The sequence below is a fragment of the Meriones unguiculatus genome, chromosome 11 (genome assembly GCF_030254825.1).
Source record: "Meriones unguiculatus strain TT.TT164.6M chromosome 11, Bangor_MerUng_6.1, whole genome shotgun sequence".
Classification (NCBI taxonomy): domain Eukaryota; kingdom Metazoa; phylum Chordata; class Mammalia; order Rodentia; family Muridae; genus Meriones; species Meriones unguiculatus.
In genome coordinates this window covers 40,080,913-40,099,621 of record NC_083359.1, presented here as the reverse complement: position 1 = coordinate 40,099,621, position 18,709 = coordinate 40,080,913, and the positions used below count along the sequence as shown (strand labels likewise).

At 43.5% G+C, this 18,709-nt stretch overlaps 1 protein-coding gene and 1 non-coding gene across 2 annotated transcripts in view; one reads left to right on the top strand and one right to left on the bottom strand.

Moving 5' to 3' along the window:
- Positions 1-620: 620 nt before the first annotated feature.
- On the bottom strand, positions 621-746 carry LOC132646626 (U6atac minor spliceosomal RNA). The gene has a single exon (XR_009584880.1). It is a non-coding gene; the product is annotated as a U6atac minor spliceosomal RNA (small nuclear RNA).
- Positions 747-9,692: 8,946 nt separating this feature from the next.
- The window catches only part of Meiob (meiosis specific with OB-fold), a 35,807-nt gene continuing 26,790 nt past the window's right edge, over positions 9,693-18,709 (top strand). The window contains exon 1 of the mRNA XM_060365079.1: positions 9,693-9,739. Coding sequence (XP_060221062.1) covers positions 9,693-9,739 — 47 coding nt within the window. The remainder of the gene's footprint in view (positions 9,740-18,709) is intronic.

Below are 18,709 nucleotides of genomic sequence, written 5' to 3'. Positions count from 1 at the left end.
ACTTGGAGACTGAGTCTATGGGCTACATCTGAGCAGGGGTTTTAGGTCCTCTCCATGCATGGTCCTTGCTTGGGGTATCAGTCTCTGCAGGGCCCCCAGAGCTCAGTTTTGTTTTGTTTTGGCTCTGTTGGTCTCCTTGTGGAGCTTCTGTCTCCTCCAGGTCATTCTATCCCTGCTTCTTTCATAAAATTCCATGCATTCTGCCCAAAGTTTGGCTATGAGTCTCAGCCTCTGCTTTGATACCTCTATCAGTGGAGTCTTTCAGAGGATACTGTTTTACATTTTTATGTAAAAATGTAGGATATAAGAATTTTTCTAGCCTTATGCCTACAGTTCCTATAAGAATCACCTAATAGAATATTTAAAACTAGAAGCTACTTTAAAGTCACAGAGAAATTGAGATGGTACCTCAGAGCTTCCATATACCTTGCTCCCTGCCTGTCTTACATTAGTACTATGGGATCTGTTATAATTAACAACAGAGGACCCACGATCTGTTCCCAGCACCCAAATCAGTCAGTTCCCTGTACTTCATGGCTAATATCCGCTTATAAGTGAGTGCATACCAGGCATGTCTTTTGGGTTTGGGTTACCTCACTCAGGATGATTTCTATCCATTCTAAAAAGAGTGCTTAGATGCTACAAGGTAGGCGGCAATGCCTTAACTGCATACGTATTGTTAGGCCCGAGGGCCTTGTCCATCCTTGTCAAGGAGGGTGCTAACCTTCTCTTATTTCATATAACACAACTTTCTGGTTTTTAATAGACAACTGAGAACAAAATAATGGAGCAAGGTAAAGAGAAAAATATGACATTTAAGGTGTCAGAAAAAGGCTGGGCCTGGTGGCCTCTACCTGACATCTCAGTACTCAGGAGACTGGAGGAGGAAGATCATGAAGTCAAGGCCAGCTTGGGCTGCACAGCAAGACTCCCTCTGACACCAAAAGAGTAATAAAATCAATGCAAAACAACAACAACAAAAAAAAACCCTAAAAATTGTTTAGTGTCTCCTGAGTGGAAGTTAGGGACAGTTACAGAGTGTCACTCAGGCTATGGGGCTCTGCGCCATCTCTGTGGGAAGATGAGGTGGAAGCATCAGTTGATACTCTTTTCCCAGGGGAACCTTGTCTGTCCTCAGTGACAGTTCGCTGCTTCTTCTGTGTAATGGACTCTCTACTTTAGGGAAAATGTTCTTTGAAAGGCGAGAATGCTGAAGCCAAGTCAACAGGTACGGTATCACGTGACATTCCGGGTGCTCCTGTCACCAGGATGTAGCTTTTCCTATTTTTCCAGAACACAAATGACTCCGCTCATCTGCATTTTACATGTCATTACAAGGCTTGAAAAAAATGAAATGGATCTGCTAAGATCATACAGCAAATTAAAGGCTAGCAAGCCAAGCTGTAGGACACGTTCCCGCCCAGCCCCTCACAGCTCACAGTATCCGGAACACGCTCCAGCGTGAGTGTCCTTGCCTTCTTTGCATAGCTCGGTCAAGTGCTACGGTCCAAAATTGTTGACAATTTGTTATGTTAATGTTTCCTGGAGAGACAGGAGCAAGTGTTCACTCTGTAAGGCAGCAACAACAGACTAAGTGACTAAGTAACAATTCCATCTAATTCCAGCTTTGTGAGCCAGAGTTTGTGGAGCTGCGCATAGGAACATGGGTGAGGGCTCACCTACAGGAGCATGGGTGACCTCAGGACAGCTGTGTCATGGGAAAGTCCCATCCCAGCATGGGGAATAACCAGAAAGCTGCAGAAATGAAGCCTCCACTTCCTTTAACTCCCATTTAGTATACTTTCCAGCATTCCCAAGCTCGTGTGCAGCTGCGGCAGAATTGCAGGCAGCTGGGAGGAGGTGCAGAGGTAGAGGCTGAGCTCCAGAGTGAGGGTTTGATGGCCTTCCCCCACTGCTGTTAGGGAAGGCAAAGGGCCTCATCTTGTGAGGGGCTCAAGAGTGCAGGCAATCAAAGCTGTTCTGAGTAAAATGCCTAGAGGACAGCATTCCACAACGCAATTGTCAACTGATTTGCCTAGCAGACTGCAGCTAGGCACATGGTACCACATTAATAACGGGGGTTCTGAGGTGAACGAGATTTCAAAGGCTCCAGTCTAGGCAGAGGGATGATGAAGATAGAAGCAAGTACATATTCCATAATTCCCACAGGGTGTGCACTTTTGGACTAATTTTCATTCCACTGGGTTTGCCCAAACCTTTCATTTGACAGGTGAGGAAGATAAAGTTCAGAGTCCTGAGTGACACTGCTAATTAGTGGCAAGGCTGAGCTTTTGAACAGGCACAATCTGACTTTCCATTTTCACCGTACAGGAGCGCTCCCAAGAAACCCCTTTTATTCTCTCATTTCAGAAGTAGAAATCTGTTGGATAGAGCAGTTAAGATACAGGAGTCCTGATTAATGCATGCACAATTAAGCATCTTGAGAAATAATCTATTGTCCTTTTCTCAGCAATAGTTTGAAGACTGAGTAAGTCTGTCATGCTTAAAGTCTTCCCTCTCTTCCTTCAGTACTTGCCAAGAGTGTGAAGGATACAGACGGTACCTCAGGAAGACCCTGAAGAGCTCAAATAGGCCCAGGCATGGCAAACACGGTGCCAACGGGTTTTGCCTTTTACGCCCTGGCTAAAAACCAAAGTCCATTCTCTTATTTGGCTACTGACTCATTCCTGAGACTAAACACCAAGATCCAACAGTCAGAATTCACTGTTCGGCTAATTATCAGGGCTTACCAACTTGCTCTAGCACAGTCTCCCCCCTTCTCCTTAAAAACCCACTCCTGCAGAACAAGACGAAACGCAGAACTGCTAGCTTGCGATGCTGCTGCTCACTGCCTGCCTTTGCGGCCCCACCCCGACCACTTCACCATGCTGTGTTGAGAATGTGGGGTCAGGCTGTGTTTGTACGGACCCAGGGGGCCCTCCTCCATTGCACCTCCCTAACATTTGTCTTTTTACGGTCCTAGGGATAAAGTTCTGGGTCTTTCGCATGCCAGACAAGAGCTCTACCACTGAGCTATATGCCAGACTACAAACATGCCTATTTCTCACCTGAAGTCACTTTGGCTTCCCAGATCAACCCGAGTGGTACCTGTCATTCATCGTGATCCAGTGACTTCCTTCAAAGTAGCGCTTATAAACGCTTGCTAGAAGTAAGAACTAGGTCACAGGTATCATGTAACACACATTATAGTGCACATTTCCACATGCTGTTTAAGCTTGGGGAGAGCGGACTTGGTTTGGGAAACCCTTTCTTTTCTTAAACTCAGGCAACTATGTAAGGTCTTCTCCAAAAGCATTTGGGGCTGGCAATACAGTTCAGAGATTAAAGGAGCTTGCTGCCAAACCTCGGGATCTGAGTTCTATCCCCAGGACCCATACGGTAGAAGAAGAAAACCAATTCCCACAAGCTGTGCCATGATATCCATATATATGCCATGATGCCTGTATACACACACCCGTGCACACTCACACCCCTTAGGAAAATACCCATATTTAACTTTTTTATTATTTTGCAATGTTTTGGATCAGACCCAGGGTCTTACCAATGCTAAGCAGTCTGCCTATCACTGAGCTACATCTTCAACCTGTGCCACTATACCTGACTCGAGGACCATTCTTTCTTTTGCTATCCCCTAGCTGGATACATTCATTCTCTATGAGGCAAAGGCATCAGACATTTAGGGGCAAAACCAGATCACTATAATCAAGGGTAGTCCCACAGCGCAGGGGATTGCCACTAGAATATTCAAAACCTAGATGGTTACTTACTTTATTCAAACAAACAAACAAATTTATTTTAAGCTGGGTGCAGTGGTTCACTCCTGTGATCCCAGCACTCAGGGGAGCAGAGGCAGGTGTATCTCTGCGAGTTCGAGGCTAGCCTGGTCTACAAAGTGAGTCCAGGACAGCCAAGGCTACACAGGGAAACCTTTTTTTTTTTGGGGGGGGGAAGTTTCATCTTCCTTAAAATCCCAGATAAGATATTAGAAAACTCAAGTCTTTTTTTTAGACACTGTCTCTCCATGCAGCCCTGACACTTACAGAGATCTGCCTGCCTCTGCCTCCCAAGTACTAGGATCAAAGGTGTGGGCCGTCACGCCTGGCTCCTTTTTAGCTAGAGCTATTTGGATTTGGCGTGGGATAGGGCTCCTCTTTCTTCTACACAGCCCTGAACCCTGACTTGGCAGTCTGTAGAGCTTTGTAGAACTTTTATTCATAGTCTTTTCTTATTTCTGAAGACAGGCTAGATACCGTAACTGTGAGTGCTGGGTTTGTTTCTGTCAACTTGAGGAAACCTGGAGACATCTGGGAAGAGGGAACCTCCTTCAGTTGAGACCTAGTACAATGGAAACTTCATGGAACCTATGGGAGAAAATGCCATCAGACTGTCTCATAGGCCAGCCTGTGGGGCATTTTCTTGAGGGATGGAAGGGCCCAGCCCACTATGGGTGGTTCTCTCCCTGGCAGGCGGTTCATTGGGTGTGTAAGAGAGGAAACTGAATAAGCCCAGGGAAGCAAACCACACCCTGCTTCATTTCCAGACGTCAGGTTTTTGTCCTGAGTTCCTGCCGCGACTTCCTCTGATGATAGAAGTGATGTGGAAATATAAGCACAAAAAACCTTTTTTCTCCAAGTTGCTTTTGGTTTGTGTGTTTCTCACAGCAACAGAAAGCAAATTAAGCACCCAGAATGACCTTGAACTCCAGCCCTTTTGCCTTTGACTCCCAATGCTGTGAATTACAGCGTACATTACTTTTTAAAACTCTATTTGGGGTGTTCAGGCCTCTACCTCCCTTCTATCGATCCCCCAACCTTAAGTAGGAGAGAAAAAAGGTTAGTGGGGAGAGGGAGCCCAGACCCCTTTACTTCTCCTGGCTATTTAGGGTCTAGGGGTTCTTTTAGGGCTCTATGCCAATCTCTGTCAACCGCAGACTCAGCCAGCGGGCTCCTCCAGGCCACTGTGCCCTGAGCGTCTCTCTCCGTCTGTCTGCTCCAAACTGCCATATCGTTTCTCTTCTTTCCATACCGCTACACTCCAACTTCAAACGCCACAGCAAACTCCCGCCGCAGTCTCTGGCTCAGCCTCCTATTTATACTCTGAGTCCTAGACCACGCCCCTCCCCATGGGGCAAGTAGTAGGCCATTACCAGCTGGCAAAGAGCATGCCCCACACGCGACAACTAACAGGTGTGGACAAACTATAGCCCAACCAAAATCCCACTTTTGGGATTAAAACAAAAGCATATTTACATAACGGACAAAGAAACTAAAGCTTCCATTACACATCACTACCCCAGGGGCTTTACAGGATTTTCTAGGATATTCCTGGGCCCTTTATTCTCAGTCTTTTGTTGCTACTTTCTTTCTCAGGAACTCCCTTCTAGTGCTTAAGACAGCCTTGAATCCAGTCCCCAAAGTGCCCTTTTCACTCGCTCCTCTTTAGCTCCTAAATTGCTCCAATTTGCCTCTAAACTCCATCTCCATAGCCAATTCTTGCAAGCTTCCTGACAGGTTGCATTGTTCCTTTTCTCAGACAAATATTTGTAAAGCTTTTTAAAAAAAAGATATCTGTGCCAACACACCTACAATCAAATTAAAAGTTGGCTAGTCCCTAGAAGGAGTGAGGATTGGTGAGTGAGATTACCTATGCCAGTAATGGAGCTATTAATTATAATTGCGTGTAGAGGTGGGATCAACAGAAAAAATTTTGTAACTATAAGGTTGTCTTGTAATTCATTAAATAACTGTTCACTTTTTTCTACTGGTTAGTGTGTGTAAAGTTTATTATACATGTCTACACACACATGTGTATTATATTTTCCTGTCTCCCTTCTGTGACAAGCTCCTTGATGTTCTGACAGCTCTTGTGCTCTAGGGAGGTGATGACAGAGCCACCTACCATTTCTTTAGCCAGACATGCAAGCTATTTCAGCTCTGACCTTTGCTCACTCACCCTTGACTTCTACAGTAAGTGGCAAGGTCTAAGCTTTCCTCGCTCCTATTTTTGCTCATGTACATCCAAAATATATTGACAGATCAATTCTTTTGTGAAGAACAAGACAATTAATTACACAAAATTTCTGAACGAAATAGAGGAAAACAGTTCCTTATGTAAAAATGTAAACAATGCCAGGGGGTTCTTGGTTTGTATTCTGAAACATCATATCTTAAGAAAAGCCTGTTGTGTCCCGATGAAACTGATTCTGCTGGCTTAATAGAATCTAGCTTTCAACAAAAGTTAATTTTCTAAAATACAAGCAAAAATTTGAAATATTATTCCATCATGGGGACTCCTTAAAATGTATAAAGATTTCTTCACATTTTTAATCTTTTTTAAATCGTCTTAAAATGCCAGTTTATTCTTTGGGAAGGATCAATATTTTATGTCCTTTTAAAGACAAAGACTTGGGCCAGCAAAATGGGTCAGCAGGGAAAGGCGCTTGTCGCCAAGCCTGATGACCTGTGTTCAACCCTGGGACGAGAGAGGTGGTTCCTGAACCTTGTCTTCTGACCTGTGACACACACGCACATACACACACACTAACTAACTAACTAAAAAGAAAAGAAAGAAGAGGAACAAACAAACAAACAAAGAAATTGAAGTTGACATGTGCAGACCAGCACTGACTAGGTGGAAGAAGGATCAGAAGTTCAAGGTCATTCTAGGTTACATCGTGAGTTTGAGGCCAGTCTGGGCTACATGAGATTCTGTCTCAAAGTCGAAACAAAATAAATTAATGAGAGAGACTGAAAAGGGATATGGAAAGAAAGATTTTCATTTTTTTAATTTATTTTGTGTATGTGTGTGCATATTAGGGCACCACATGCAGCACAAGTATATAGAGGTCAGAGGACAACTTGTGAAATTCAGTTTTGCCTTCTTTATTTTTATTTTAGTTTTTCAGTTTTGGGTTCAGTTCTTGACTTCTACCTTGTGGGCTCCAATAACTGAAGTCAGGCTGACGTGTTTGCATGGTAAATGGGTAAATGCCTTCAACCCTGACAAATCTTATTTCTTAAAGCTCTTTTTTCCTATTAAATTTGAAGTGATGAGAAATGCTTCATTCTGCTTTCCATTATCATTTGGAATTTGTGCTTGTCTGTTTGCTTTTCAAGATAGGGTTTCTCAGTATAGTTTTGGCTGTCCTGGAACTCACTTTATAGGTCAGGCTGGCCTCAAACTCAGGAAGATTAAATGCATGTGCCACTGAACCTGGCAGGAATTTTTTTTTTAATGAAGAAAAATTAAAATTAGACTTTGATGATGATGGGAAACCCGCCTCTAATGGTGTTTTTGTATTATTTATTTTTTTAAGCACCACGTACATGCCTGGTGCCTGCAGAAGTCATATAGGGCTTTGGAACCTCTTTAACTAGAGTTATGGATGGCTGTGAGCCACCACATGGGTGCTTGGTACTGAACCTGGGTCTTCTGTAAAAGCAACATGTGCTCTTAACTGCTGAACCATCTTTCCAGCAGCTAATGGTGTTTTTACATTTGAATTTTATTTTCTTTTAGACAGGGTCTCATTGTGTAGCCTGGCTGGCCTGGAAATCTCTAGGTAGACCAGACTGGCCTTGAACCCAGAGATCTGCTTGCCTCTGCCTCCCTAGAACTGAAATTGAAGGCACTCACCACCATGCCTGGCTTTAAATGCATTTTTGTTTTTTTTTGGTAATATATATAACATATGGCTGTTTAATATTTGGCAGAGAAATTTAAAAATTTAAATAATGCTAACTGTTGACAAGTTTAATAGATTTCTAGGACCTTAAGCTACTTAACCCAATAAGCACTCTGTTAACAGTTTAATGAGATATTAGAGGAAGATTTTTATATAGTGGTAATTTTGTTTGTTTGAGACAGAGTCTAGGAGGTCCAGCTTGCCCTCCTAGACCAAGTAGGTTTTTTGTTTTGTTTTAAAAAGTCTTCGTGAGCAGCCCAGGCTGGCCTGAAACATACGATCTTCCTACCTCAACCTCGGAAGTGCTGGACCACCATGCTAGAGAGATGGCTCCGTGGTCAAGAGCACCGACTCTTCCAGAAAACCCAGGTTCAATTCCCAGCACCCACATGGCAGCTCACAATTATCTAAAACTCCAGTTCCAGGAGACCTGACACCTTCACAAAGACATACAGGCAGGCAAAACACCAACGCACATAAATTATTTTTAAAAAGCACAAAGAAGTAATCTTTGGTTAGTTTCTCTTAAGTTCACTTCTGAGCACAACCGCTTTTGTATACATTTCTATACATACGTGTATATACATATATAGGCTATTGGGATGAAATGATATACAGCTTGTGAGATGAACATAAGAGTATTATCTATTTTAGCTGGGTGTTGATGGCACACGCCTTTAATCCCAGCACTGGGGAGGCAGAGGCAGGCATCTGTGAGTTCGGGGTCAGCCTGGTCTACAGAGTGAGTTCCAGAACGGGCAGAACTGTGAGACCCTGTCTCGACATCCTCCCCCCCAAAACAGTATTATCTGTTTTTATGTAATACTGTGGTATTCTCAAATACTAGTCTTCTATGCGGTATTATATGTGCAGGTCCTGATGTACGTGGTGCCACCAGAGAAACTCCCTTAATAACAGCATCTGGCATCTCCTCTTCCACAACCCCATCGGTTTTTATATCCCTGTGTTCCTTCGGCTCACTTTCTGTTTTAAACTGAGAACATTGCACTTAAGGTAATTTAGTGCCTGCACGGAGACGCTGGCGATTATAAGACCTTTAGGAAGGTAGCTCAATCGGGACAGCCTGAGACACCATTCCGGATCAGAGACCCGAGGCAAACGCCTCGCTGGCTCCCTTAGCGACTTGCACCAGCGTGTGGGAGCCGCCCGTCTTAGAGTGACCGCGAACCGGCTTTTCTCGCTCCGTGCCTGAGACGGGCCTGCCCTCCACCACCTCACGGGGAACGACGTTCTCCAGTCCCAGGAAGGTGACAGCGCCTCTCGCCGCATTGGGAATCTGTGACCTGAAATCACAGGTGCGGAGTCAGCCAGAGTCGGGGGCGGAGCCAGCGAGCGCCGGGGCGGAGTCAGCCAGAGTCGGGGGCGGAGTTAGCAAGCGCCGGGGCGGGGCCGGCCAGCGTCGGGGGCGGAGTCAGCGAGCGCTGAGGCGGAGTCGGCTAGCGTCAGGGGGCGGAGTCAGCCAGCGCCGGGGCGGGGCCGGCCAGCGTCAGGGGGCGGAGTCAGCCAGCGCCGGGGCGGGGCCGGCCAGCGTCGGGGGCGGGGCCTCCGTGCCAACCGTCGCTGACTCCGCGTAGTTCCCTCAGTCCGCTGTGGTGAGGTCGCAGAGCGTGGAACCCTGTGGAGCAGCTAGAGTATCCGGTGAGCCGCGGCTCAGACGGCCTGCTGGGACATCCGCCCGGCGGCGTGGGACCGCGCTCGGGTTCTGAGAGCTGAGAGGAAACCCGCGCGGGCTCGCACGCGCCTAGGTTCGGAAGGGTCACGTCGGAGCGCGCAGGCCGTGGCCTGTCAGGCCCGTTCCAATCAGGACTCATTCATTCATGCCTCTCCCACCCCTTCCCCTCCGCCCCCGCCGGCTTCGTCCCTGTCAGTTCTCTAGTCAGGTTTTACTCTGCCTGTTCCAGTCAGGCCCCCCGCCCACACCAGCCGGTCCATTTCCTGTTAGGTCTCTCGCTGTCAGGGTCCCACGATGTCAGTGTCCCAAGCCACCATGTCCCTCGAGGTCTGGTCCATACTGTCAGGTTCCATCCAGTCAAGTTCCTCACACAGAGCTGCTTTCTCTCCAGGCCCCCATCTTGTCAGGTCTCCCAGGTCAAGAATGGATCCCATAGGCGGGCAGTGGTGTTGCACGCCTTTAAGTCCCAGGAGGCAGAGGCAGGCAGATCTCTGTTCTAGGGCTACTCGGAGAAACCTTGTCTCGAAACAAAAAAACAAAACAAAAACACCAGAGACAGACGGGCCTTTTTAGTTTTTGTTGTTTTGAGACAGAATCTCCCTAAGTAGTCCAGGCTGGACTTGAACTTGTAATTCTCCTGCCTCTGCCTCCCGTGTTTTGAATTACAAGCCATCACTGCTCCAAGCATTGGAGGAAACGGAGAAAGATGTTCTTTTTCTCCTTTTCTTCTTCCTTCCCTTTCTCTTTCTTCCATCTTTCTTTTTTTCTTTTTCTTTCTTTCTTTTTTTTTTTTTCATTAGAATTGGCTGGCTCCTTCCTTCCAAATCTTTCCTCTCTTCCTTCTTGAGACAGGGTCTTATGTAGACTAAGCTGCCTTCAAAATTCACTGTGTAGCTGAAGCTAGTCTTGAACCCTCGATTCTCTTATTTCCACTTCCCAAATGCTGAGATTGCAGGTATATGCCACCATGTCTAGCTGGGAGGGAGGTTTTAAGGAGGAAGAGAGACTGGCAGGTTCTCAAGGATTGGGACAGGATATATGCAAGAAGCCTATGGAACGATCATATGTATGTGAGAAAGGATCCCGGAGAAAATATCTGTATCAGGATAGAGTATATGTATTATGAGTAAAACATGCATTATGAGTAAAACACACACACACACACATATATATACAAAGATTACTTTCCCTGACCTAGATAACCCATGGTCCACTTGATTTCCTCTCTCCTGATTATCACTGATTTTTTTCATTATATACAGTATTTTGCTTTTTCCAGAATGACATACAGTTGGAATAATCAAAATATTTGTTAAAATACTGAGTGGGAGCGGGCATGGTGGTGCATGCCTTTAATCCCAGAACTTGGGAGACAAAGGCAGGCAAATCTCTGAGTTTGAGGGCAGCCTGGGATTCAGAATGAGTTCCAGCCAGGACTACACAAAGAAACCTTGTCTCAAAAAAAAAAAAAAAAAAAAAAAAAAAGAGATAGAGAGATCACTGGTGTTTGCTAGCCTTCAGTCAGCCTGGCTTCAGTTTCAGTGAGAGACTGTTTCAAAGAAAGAAGGCAAAGAGAATAGAGCTAGGCTTCTTCCTCTGGCCTTTGTACATACTTGCACATATATATGCACACACAATATATATGTACCAAACACAATATAAGTAGTAGTATTTATTTTGTATGTGTGTGGGCATGCAGATGCCACTATGACTGTATGGAAGTAAGAGAACAAGTTTTGGGAGCTGATTCGTGCCTTCTATCATGTGATTTCTGGTGACCAAACTCAGGTTGCCAGTCTTGGTAGCAAGAGCCCTTACTCACTGAGTCATTTCACTGGCCTCCTACTATTTTTGTTTTGTTTTTCAAGACAGGGTTTCTTTGTGTAGCCTTGGTTATCCTGGATTTCAATTTGTAGTCCTTGAACCCATAGAATTCTGCCTCTGAAGTACTGGGATCAGAGGCATGCACCACCATCACTGGACTAGACCCCTACATTTTTATATTTAAATTTTTATTTTTTTTAAAAAAAGCAGTGCTAGAAAAATTGAAACCACCTTAGAGAGTTACTAACACTTTCTTCTGTCCCCACACTCTTTTTTGTTTGTTTGTTTGTTTTGTTTTGTTTTTTTCCCAGTGTGGTGGCCAGTAGGCCAACTTTCTAATGGACAACTCAAGAGTGTTTGAAAGAAATGAAACTGTTTTCCTGCATTAAGAAAAACAAATCCTACTCTTATAAACATCGTTACAAAACTTGTGGTTTGTGGTGAGAGGTTGTAAAGATATTCTGTATAGAAATAACCTCATAGAGAAAGCTTCTTACATCATCAATCTTTAGAATAAAAGAATAATCATAGGAAAGTCATTTCCAAGTTTTCTGGAAGCTTCCTTTGCTTAGAATTGCAAGCTTTAAACCACACTTGTTTCTATAACTTAAATGCTGTAAATGGAGTATTAGTTGTCAACTAGAATTCTTATTTATCCAGAAAGTTAGCTGTAACAGTATTATCCTCAAATTACAAACTGATTTTTTTAAGGACTTGGTCTACATATACTTAGTAGCAACTATGTATGAGGCCCAGAAGTACTAGTCCCTTATGGTTACAATAGACAGGAGACAAGGCACAGCTCTGATCTTACAACTCAGCCTTATAGTGAGGAGACAGAAGCAGAGGATGGATAGTAGGAAAGACTTCTAATTGAGACTAATGGAGAGGAGCCTATCCTGAGAAGATTGGAAGGTGGCTGTTGGGGTTGGGTAGATGGGGCCAGTGAGAGGATCGCTTGTGGAGGCATAGCCTCATAACCATCACCGGTGACATTATCCCCACTGTAACCTTAAACCAGCAGAGTTCCACCACCATAACTTCTTTTTTTTCCATCCTCACTAAGGATGTAGTTCAGTGGATCTGGCTCAATGGTCCTGAGACTGTGCTCATAAGATGTCACTTTATTGCTCCTCCCTGAGGTGCCTGAGTTATAGATGACTATGAACTGTCTTGTAGTTGTTGGGAACTGAATACAGGTTGTCTGCAAGAGCGGCAAGTGGCCTTTCAGGCCTGTTCCAATCAAGAGTCATTCATTCATGTCTCTTTCACCCTTTTCCCTCTGCCCCCACCGGGTTCCTCCCTATCAGTTTTCTAGTCAGATTCTACTCTGCCTGTTCCTTCTAGTCGGGTCCCTCCCAGCCAGTCCATTTCCTGTTAGGTCTCTTGCTTTCAGGGTCCCAGGATGTCAGTGTCCCAAGCCACCTAGTGAGCCATTTCTTCAGCCTCAGATCTCCTTTCTCATCACACACACACACACTGTCTCATTGTGTACTTTACGTAAATCTCCAACTCTTGATCTTCCTGTCTGAGCCTGGGCGCTATAGTTGCATGTGTGCCACCATGCTTTTGATGGATTCCTTAATAACTTTTTTGAGGGGACCAGTGAGATGTCCCAGCAGGTGAACATACTTGAAGTCAGGCCTGATAACCCAAGTTCAGTTCTGTACCAATATCCATGTGATGGGAGGGAGCCAGCTCCCACAAGTGTTCTCTGATCTCCGCATGTACATCACAGCACGTGGACAACTCAACCAGGAAAAACCAGCAAACAAATGTACTACCTGCTGAATGGATGGATAAATGAGTGTGTTTGGCAAGAATTTCAGAAAGCGAAATTGTCTAATAAGTTAGATCAGACCAGGTAAAATATAAGAAATTTTTAACACTTTTTAATTTCCAATTGTTTCTTCTGAGACTGGAAGGCCTGGAATGCAAAAACCTGCTACATTGGATTTTTTTTTATTTCAAGACAGGGTTTCCCTGTGTAGCCTTGTCTGTCCTAAACTGGCTTTGTAAATGAGGCTGGCCTTGAGCTCACAGAGAACCACCTGCCTCTCCTTCCCAAGTGCTGGGATTAAAGGCATGCGACACCACACCTGGCTTGATATTATTGAAAAGAAATATTATTTCTTGAGAACCTGTGAACATTCAGGTACATTATGCACAGTTTCTTATTCTTTCTACAAGGTAGATTATAGTGAGAATTCTGGAATTTTGGTTTCTTTAAAAACACAGAAATAAGCTAGGTGTGGTGGCACATGACTTTAGTCCCAGCATTTGGGAGGTAGAGGCAGTTGGAACTCTGTGAGTTCAAGGCTAGCCTGGTCTACAAAGCAATTTCTAGGATAGCCAGGGCTCTTATACAGAGAAACCCCATGTCAAAAGCTAAAATAAACAACCCTCCCAAAACAAACAAACCCAAAAACAAAAACAAAAACAAAATACCCACAGAAATATAGGAATATGTTTTAATTTTAATCCCAGGTATGGGGGTGGTCGTTGGTTGTGGTTTGTTAGTAGTTGTGCTCAAAGAAGAAACAAGAAGAAAGAAATTAGATTCAAGGAACTCTATGTCTCCCTCCTCTATCCTTCTTTCTCTTTTATGTAGTGATAAGGGGTGAGACTGGATGGAGGATAGTGGGTGGGGGAAAAGAATCCTCAAAGTAGCAAAGACTGGCTACAGTAGATAGTAATCACTTTTTTTTTTTTTTTTTTTTGAGACAGGGTTTCTCTGTGTAGCTTTGACTGTTCTGGACTCTCTTTGTAGACCAGGCTGGCCTTGAACTCACAGCTATCTGCCTGCCTCTGCCTTCTGAGTGCTGGGATTATAGGCATGTGCCACCGTGCCCAGCTAGTAATCATATTTTAATGATTAGGAAATTAATGTCAAAATGCATGACCATAAAATAGTGGTTCTAGGATGCAAAGTAATTTTTTTTCTAAGTCTAAAAGCCCCCTGAAACACAAAATCCCAACAAGTGTACTGAGTGAAGCCTGGGCAGGAGGGCATTCATAGAGTTAAAGATTCTGTATCAGTAACTGTTCTGTTGCTGTGATATAATATCATACCAAAATGAAACTTAAAAAAGAAAGAGTTTATTTTGGTTTATGGTTCCAAAGAGATAGGCAATACATCATGGCAAGGAAGGCATGGTAAGGCAGTAGGAGCAGAAAATTTTCAGCATCTAGGAGAGCAGGGAAGGGAAAGTGGGAGAGGGAGGGAAGTATATGGATGGATGGACAGACAGGTGAGAGACTATGAAGTAAGATGAGGCTATAAAATTCCTCCCTGGTGATACGCTTCTTCCAGTAAGGCTCCACTCTAGGGGATCAAGTGTTGAACACGTAAGCCTATGGGGCACATTTTCCATTTAAACCACCACAGAGGCTCTATTTTTAAAAGTGAAATAATCTCAAACCAAAACTAAAAGTGAAATCAAGTCAGTCAGTTTGGTTGCATCTTCCGATTTTTACTAAAACAAAAACCTGTGGGCTAAAGAGATGCTCAATGGGTACAGTGCTTGCTGACAACCTGACAACAGTCAGAGCTCCTGATAGTCCTGCTTCTACTTTAGAAGGGCATGCCACCATGTCCAACTTTTACTTTATTCTTTTTAAGATTTTATTTAGCTGTATGGGTGTTTTGTCTACTTGTGTCTGTGTGTCACCTGTGTACAATGCCTGCAGAGGCCAGAAGACAGTATCTGATACTCTGGAACTGAACTTATAGTTGGCTGTTAGTGGCCATGTGGGCGATAGAAACAAACTTGGGTCCTTGGGAAGAGCAGCAAGCACTCTTAACTGCTGACCCATCACCTTTCTAGTCCCTATGCCCAGGATTTTGTGCTTTGCTTTGTTTTTGAGACAAGTTCTTATATAGGCTGGCCTGGACTAAAGGCCAGTAATCCTCCTGTCCTAGGCTTTTTAAGTGATGGGGTTAAAGATATGAACCACCAACCTTTTAAAAAAATTTTGAAATGACATTTAAAAGTTTGTTTTATGTAGTAAGGTAAGGGTATGTTCTCTATAGCACAGATGTTGAAGTCAGAGGATAACCTACTGTAATTGGCTTTCTCCTTCCACCATATGCAGTCCTGAGGATGAACCCGGGCTACCAGGCTACAGAGCAAGCTCCTCTACCAGACAAGCAAGTCAGTGGCCTGTCACCATCACCTGTGTGTGTGTGTGTGTCTCAGATGTGTGCAGGGGAGCAGGGTGCATAGTGGAGGTCAGCTGATAACTTTGGAGAGTCAGTTCTCTCCCTCCACCTTGTGGAAGTAGGGTTTCTCTTGTTTCTGCCTAGCTTACTGCTCCAGGGCAGTCTGGGAGCTTCTAGGTGGTTTTCCTGTCTCAGGCTCCCATCTTGCCACAGGACGGTTGGGACTGCAGATGTGAACCACTGTGGCTTTTTTTTTTTTTTTTAACATGGTTCTAGAAATCTAACTCAGGTTTTCAGGCTTGTGCAGTGCCAATGAGCCAATGAGAGACATATTTTCTACAGGTTAAATCTGAATTAGTTATATTTTACCATTATAGAAAATTTCCAGGAGATAATATCCAGTGCTTCCTTGGTTAATTTTAAGTTTTGGAATTTTTAAGTTTTCTAACAATTTGTTTTCAATACGTAATTTATACATAAAATTATATTTTCTAAAACACAGATTTAAAGCATGGCAAGCTCCTTTGTATCGAAGAACGTCACTGCACTTTCAGATCTGCATCCAAATATGGCTAATCTGGTAGGTTTCCACAATCATTATACAAATATTCACGTATTTGCTCATGAAACTTCGTGTGGCAACATTACATCGTATCACCATTACTGATTCACTGGACACATTGTAAGTGTTACAACTCAGATGGAGCGGTCTCCGGGCAGTCAGGAGCCAAGGAATACCACAGAATCACACTGCATAACAAACCTTATTGGGAGGGGAAAACCCAGGAGGGTGGCTGAATCTACTGAGAGAAGCAGGGAAGAACTGAACTGAAGTCAGTGTTTTTGTAGTCTTTCCTAGGGAGATCTGGCAGGGTGGGAGTGGAAGTGGGGGCAATCAGAGCTTTTCAGGGTGGCCTGCGATTGGAGCAAGCTCAGGGACTGGTGGCTTTTTTTTTTTTTTTTTGAGTGTGGGGCCTGTCTACTCTCCCTGCTTGGGGGCTGGGACCAGCCCTTACAGCCTTTAGGGAAGGTGGGGGTGGGGGAAAGCCAGGGCCTGGCTTAGAGCTCCTCAGGGGTGGGGCTAGGCCACTCTCTTGCCTCAAGGGGTCAGGCCTGGCCACCAGAGTAGTCTGGGGATGGAGCCTGGCAGCCTGAGGTCTCCAGGGACAGGGCTTACAACGGGAGTCCCCTCCACCCATGTTGGCATGAAGAGCCAACACACATGCTTGTATAATTGACAAGGACATAGATACTCATTGAATTAGTATAATTGTTAGAAATTAAATACTCTTAATCTTTGTTTTTATATCAGCTAAATACAAAATACATTTTATTTATAGAGTAGCAGATATAAGATTATAGATATGATTAGGAATGTTCAAAATGATGGCTCAGTGGGCAAATGTGATTATGTTAAGCCTGAGTACTTGAGTTTGATCCCTAGGACACACAAGGTGAAAAGAGAAAACTGACTTCTACAGGTTGTCCTCTGACCTACACATGCTCACCATGGCATGCATGTGGACAGTTAGTCACATACATACATACATACATACACACTATGCAAATAAATGTAATAACGTCTTTTATTTTAGTAATGAAATAACAAAATAAATGTTCAGGGCTATAATGGCATAAAGGCTATGATTATACAAAATTAAACAGTAGCAATTCTCTAAGAAAATTATCAAAATTTGTATCTTAAGTACTTGCAAACATGCTGCTTTGACACTTTTTTTTCTTTGAGACAGGATCTCATCAGGCATCCCTAGCTAACATGAAATTTACCATGCACACCTGACTAGCCTCGTAGATATCTGCCTGCCTCTGCTCCCAGAGTGTTGGAACTAAAGTTGCACCACCATACCAAGCTGTTTTTATGACTTTTGATGTGGAATTTGGGAGTAATGATTCCTAGCCTACTAAGGCTTATTTAAGTAAAATCTGGGTTGATAAAATGAAATACTTATTGTAAAACAATTACCATATTCTCTTACTTTCTCTATCCTCGAGCAGCTGTTTGTGTGTAGACCACCAGACTGGCCCTAAAAAACCTTTCTGTTGTTCTTGAGTCACAATCTGAGAATGCCGAGATTACAGATATGAACTGCCAGCTTGCCGAGATTACAGATATGAACTGCCAGCTCTGACTTCCAAACAGGCTGCTATTTATATGGCTTTGCAAATCAGATTTTTTGTTTCGTTTTCTTTTTGTTTTTCAAGACAGGACTTCTTTCTTTAGCCCTGGCTGTCCTGGAACTTACTCTGTAGACCAGGCTGGCCCCAAACTCATAGAGATCAGCCTACCTCTGCCTCTGAGTGCTGGGATTAAAAGTGTGCACCACCACTACTCAGCATAAATAAAATCAGATTTCTTATAATTAATAAACTTATATGTAACATGAATACTTTACAATGCAAAATTTATTGATGTAAAAATGTATTGTTAGGTAGTTGCCTTTTCAGTTACAAAGTTTTAAATTTTTAAATTTATTTTTTTGTGTATGGATGTTTGCCTGCATGTATGTCTGTATAGCACTTGAGTGCCTAGTGCCTGCATAAGCCAGAAGAAGACACTGGATATTCTGGAACTGGAGTTACAGGTGGTTAAAGCATGAAATTCAAAGTTGGCAGTTTTTATCTAACCTAGCTGGCCCCAAATAATCAAGACAGAGACTTTAGTTATATTCACCATTTTTCTATGCACAATAACTGTGCAATACCAGTCTAAATTTATCCTCTAAGCATATCTAGCCTCTTCCCAGCCAAAATCCCTGAGATATTTGTATTTTATGGCTTTCTCTGCTCCAATTGTTTTTTCATTCTCTCTCTTGGATCTCTCCTCATGGCAGAATCCCTTAACTCTTTCCCTTGCTGGAACTGAAAGTCCAGCCCTGTATGTCTACTGCTCAGTTATTGGCTGATCAGTTTTATTGACAAATCAGGGAATAAATGGGGAACAGTGTTTGCACAAACTTGAGACAGGAGATACTAAGATTAAGCATTACAGTGCCATGTCTGGATTGCAACCAGGTTCGAGGGGAGAGAATCAGCATTTGAATAATACAAGAATAATCTTTACACAGTGCACAATAACATAACATTATTCCAACAGATGGTTATAAGACACAAGGTCCTCTAGAAATATATCCAGTGCTCTTAACCACTGAGCCAACTCTACAGCCCCAATTAGAAAGTTTTATTCAGGTTTTCCATTAGTAAAATGTGCATGTATATGGAATTTAAGAAATAATGGCAATGTGTATATATGTGATAAGATGACCAACAGTTCAGCTGGAATGTGATAATCTTAAAGTTTGGGTGT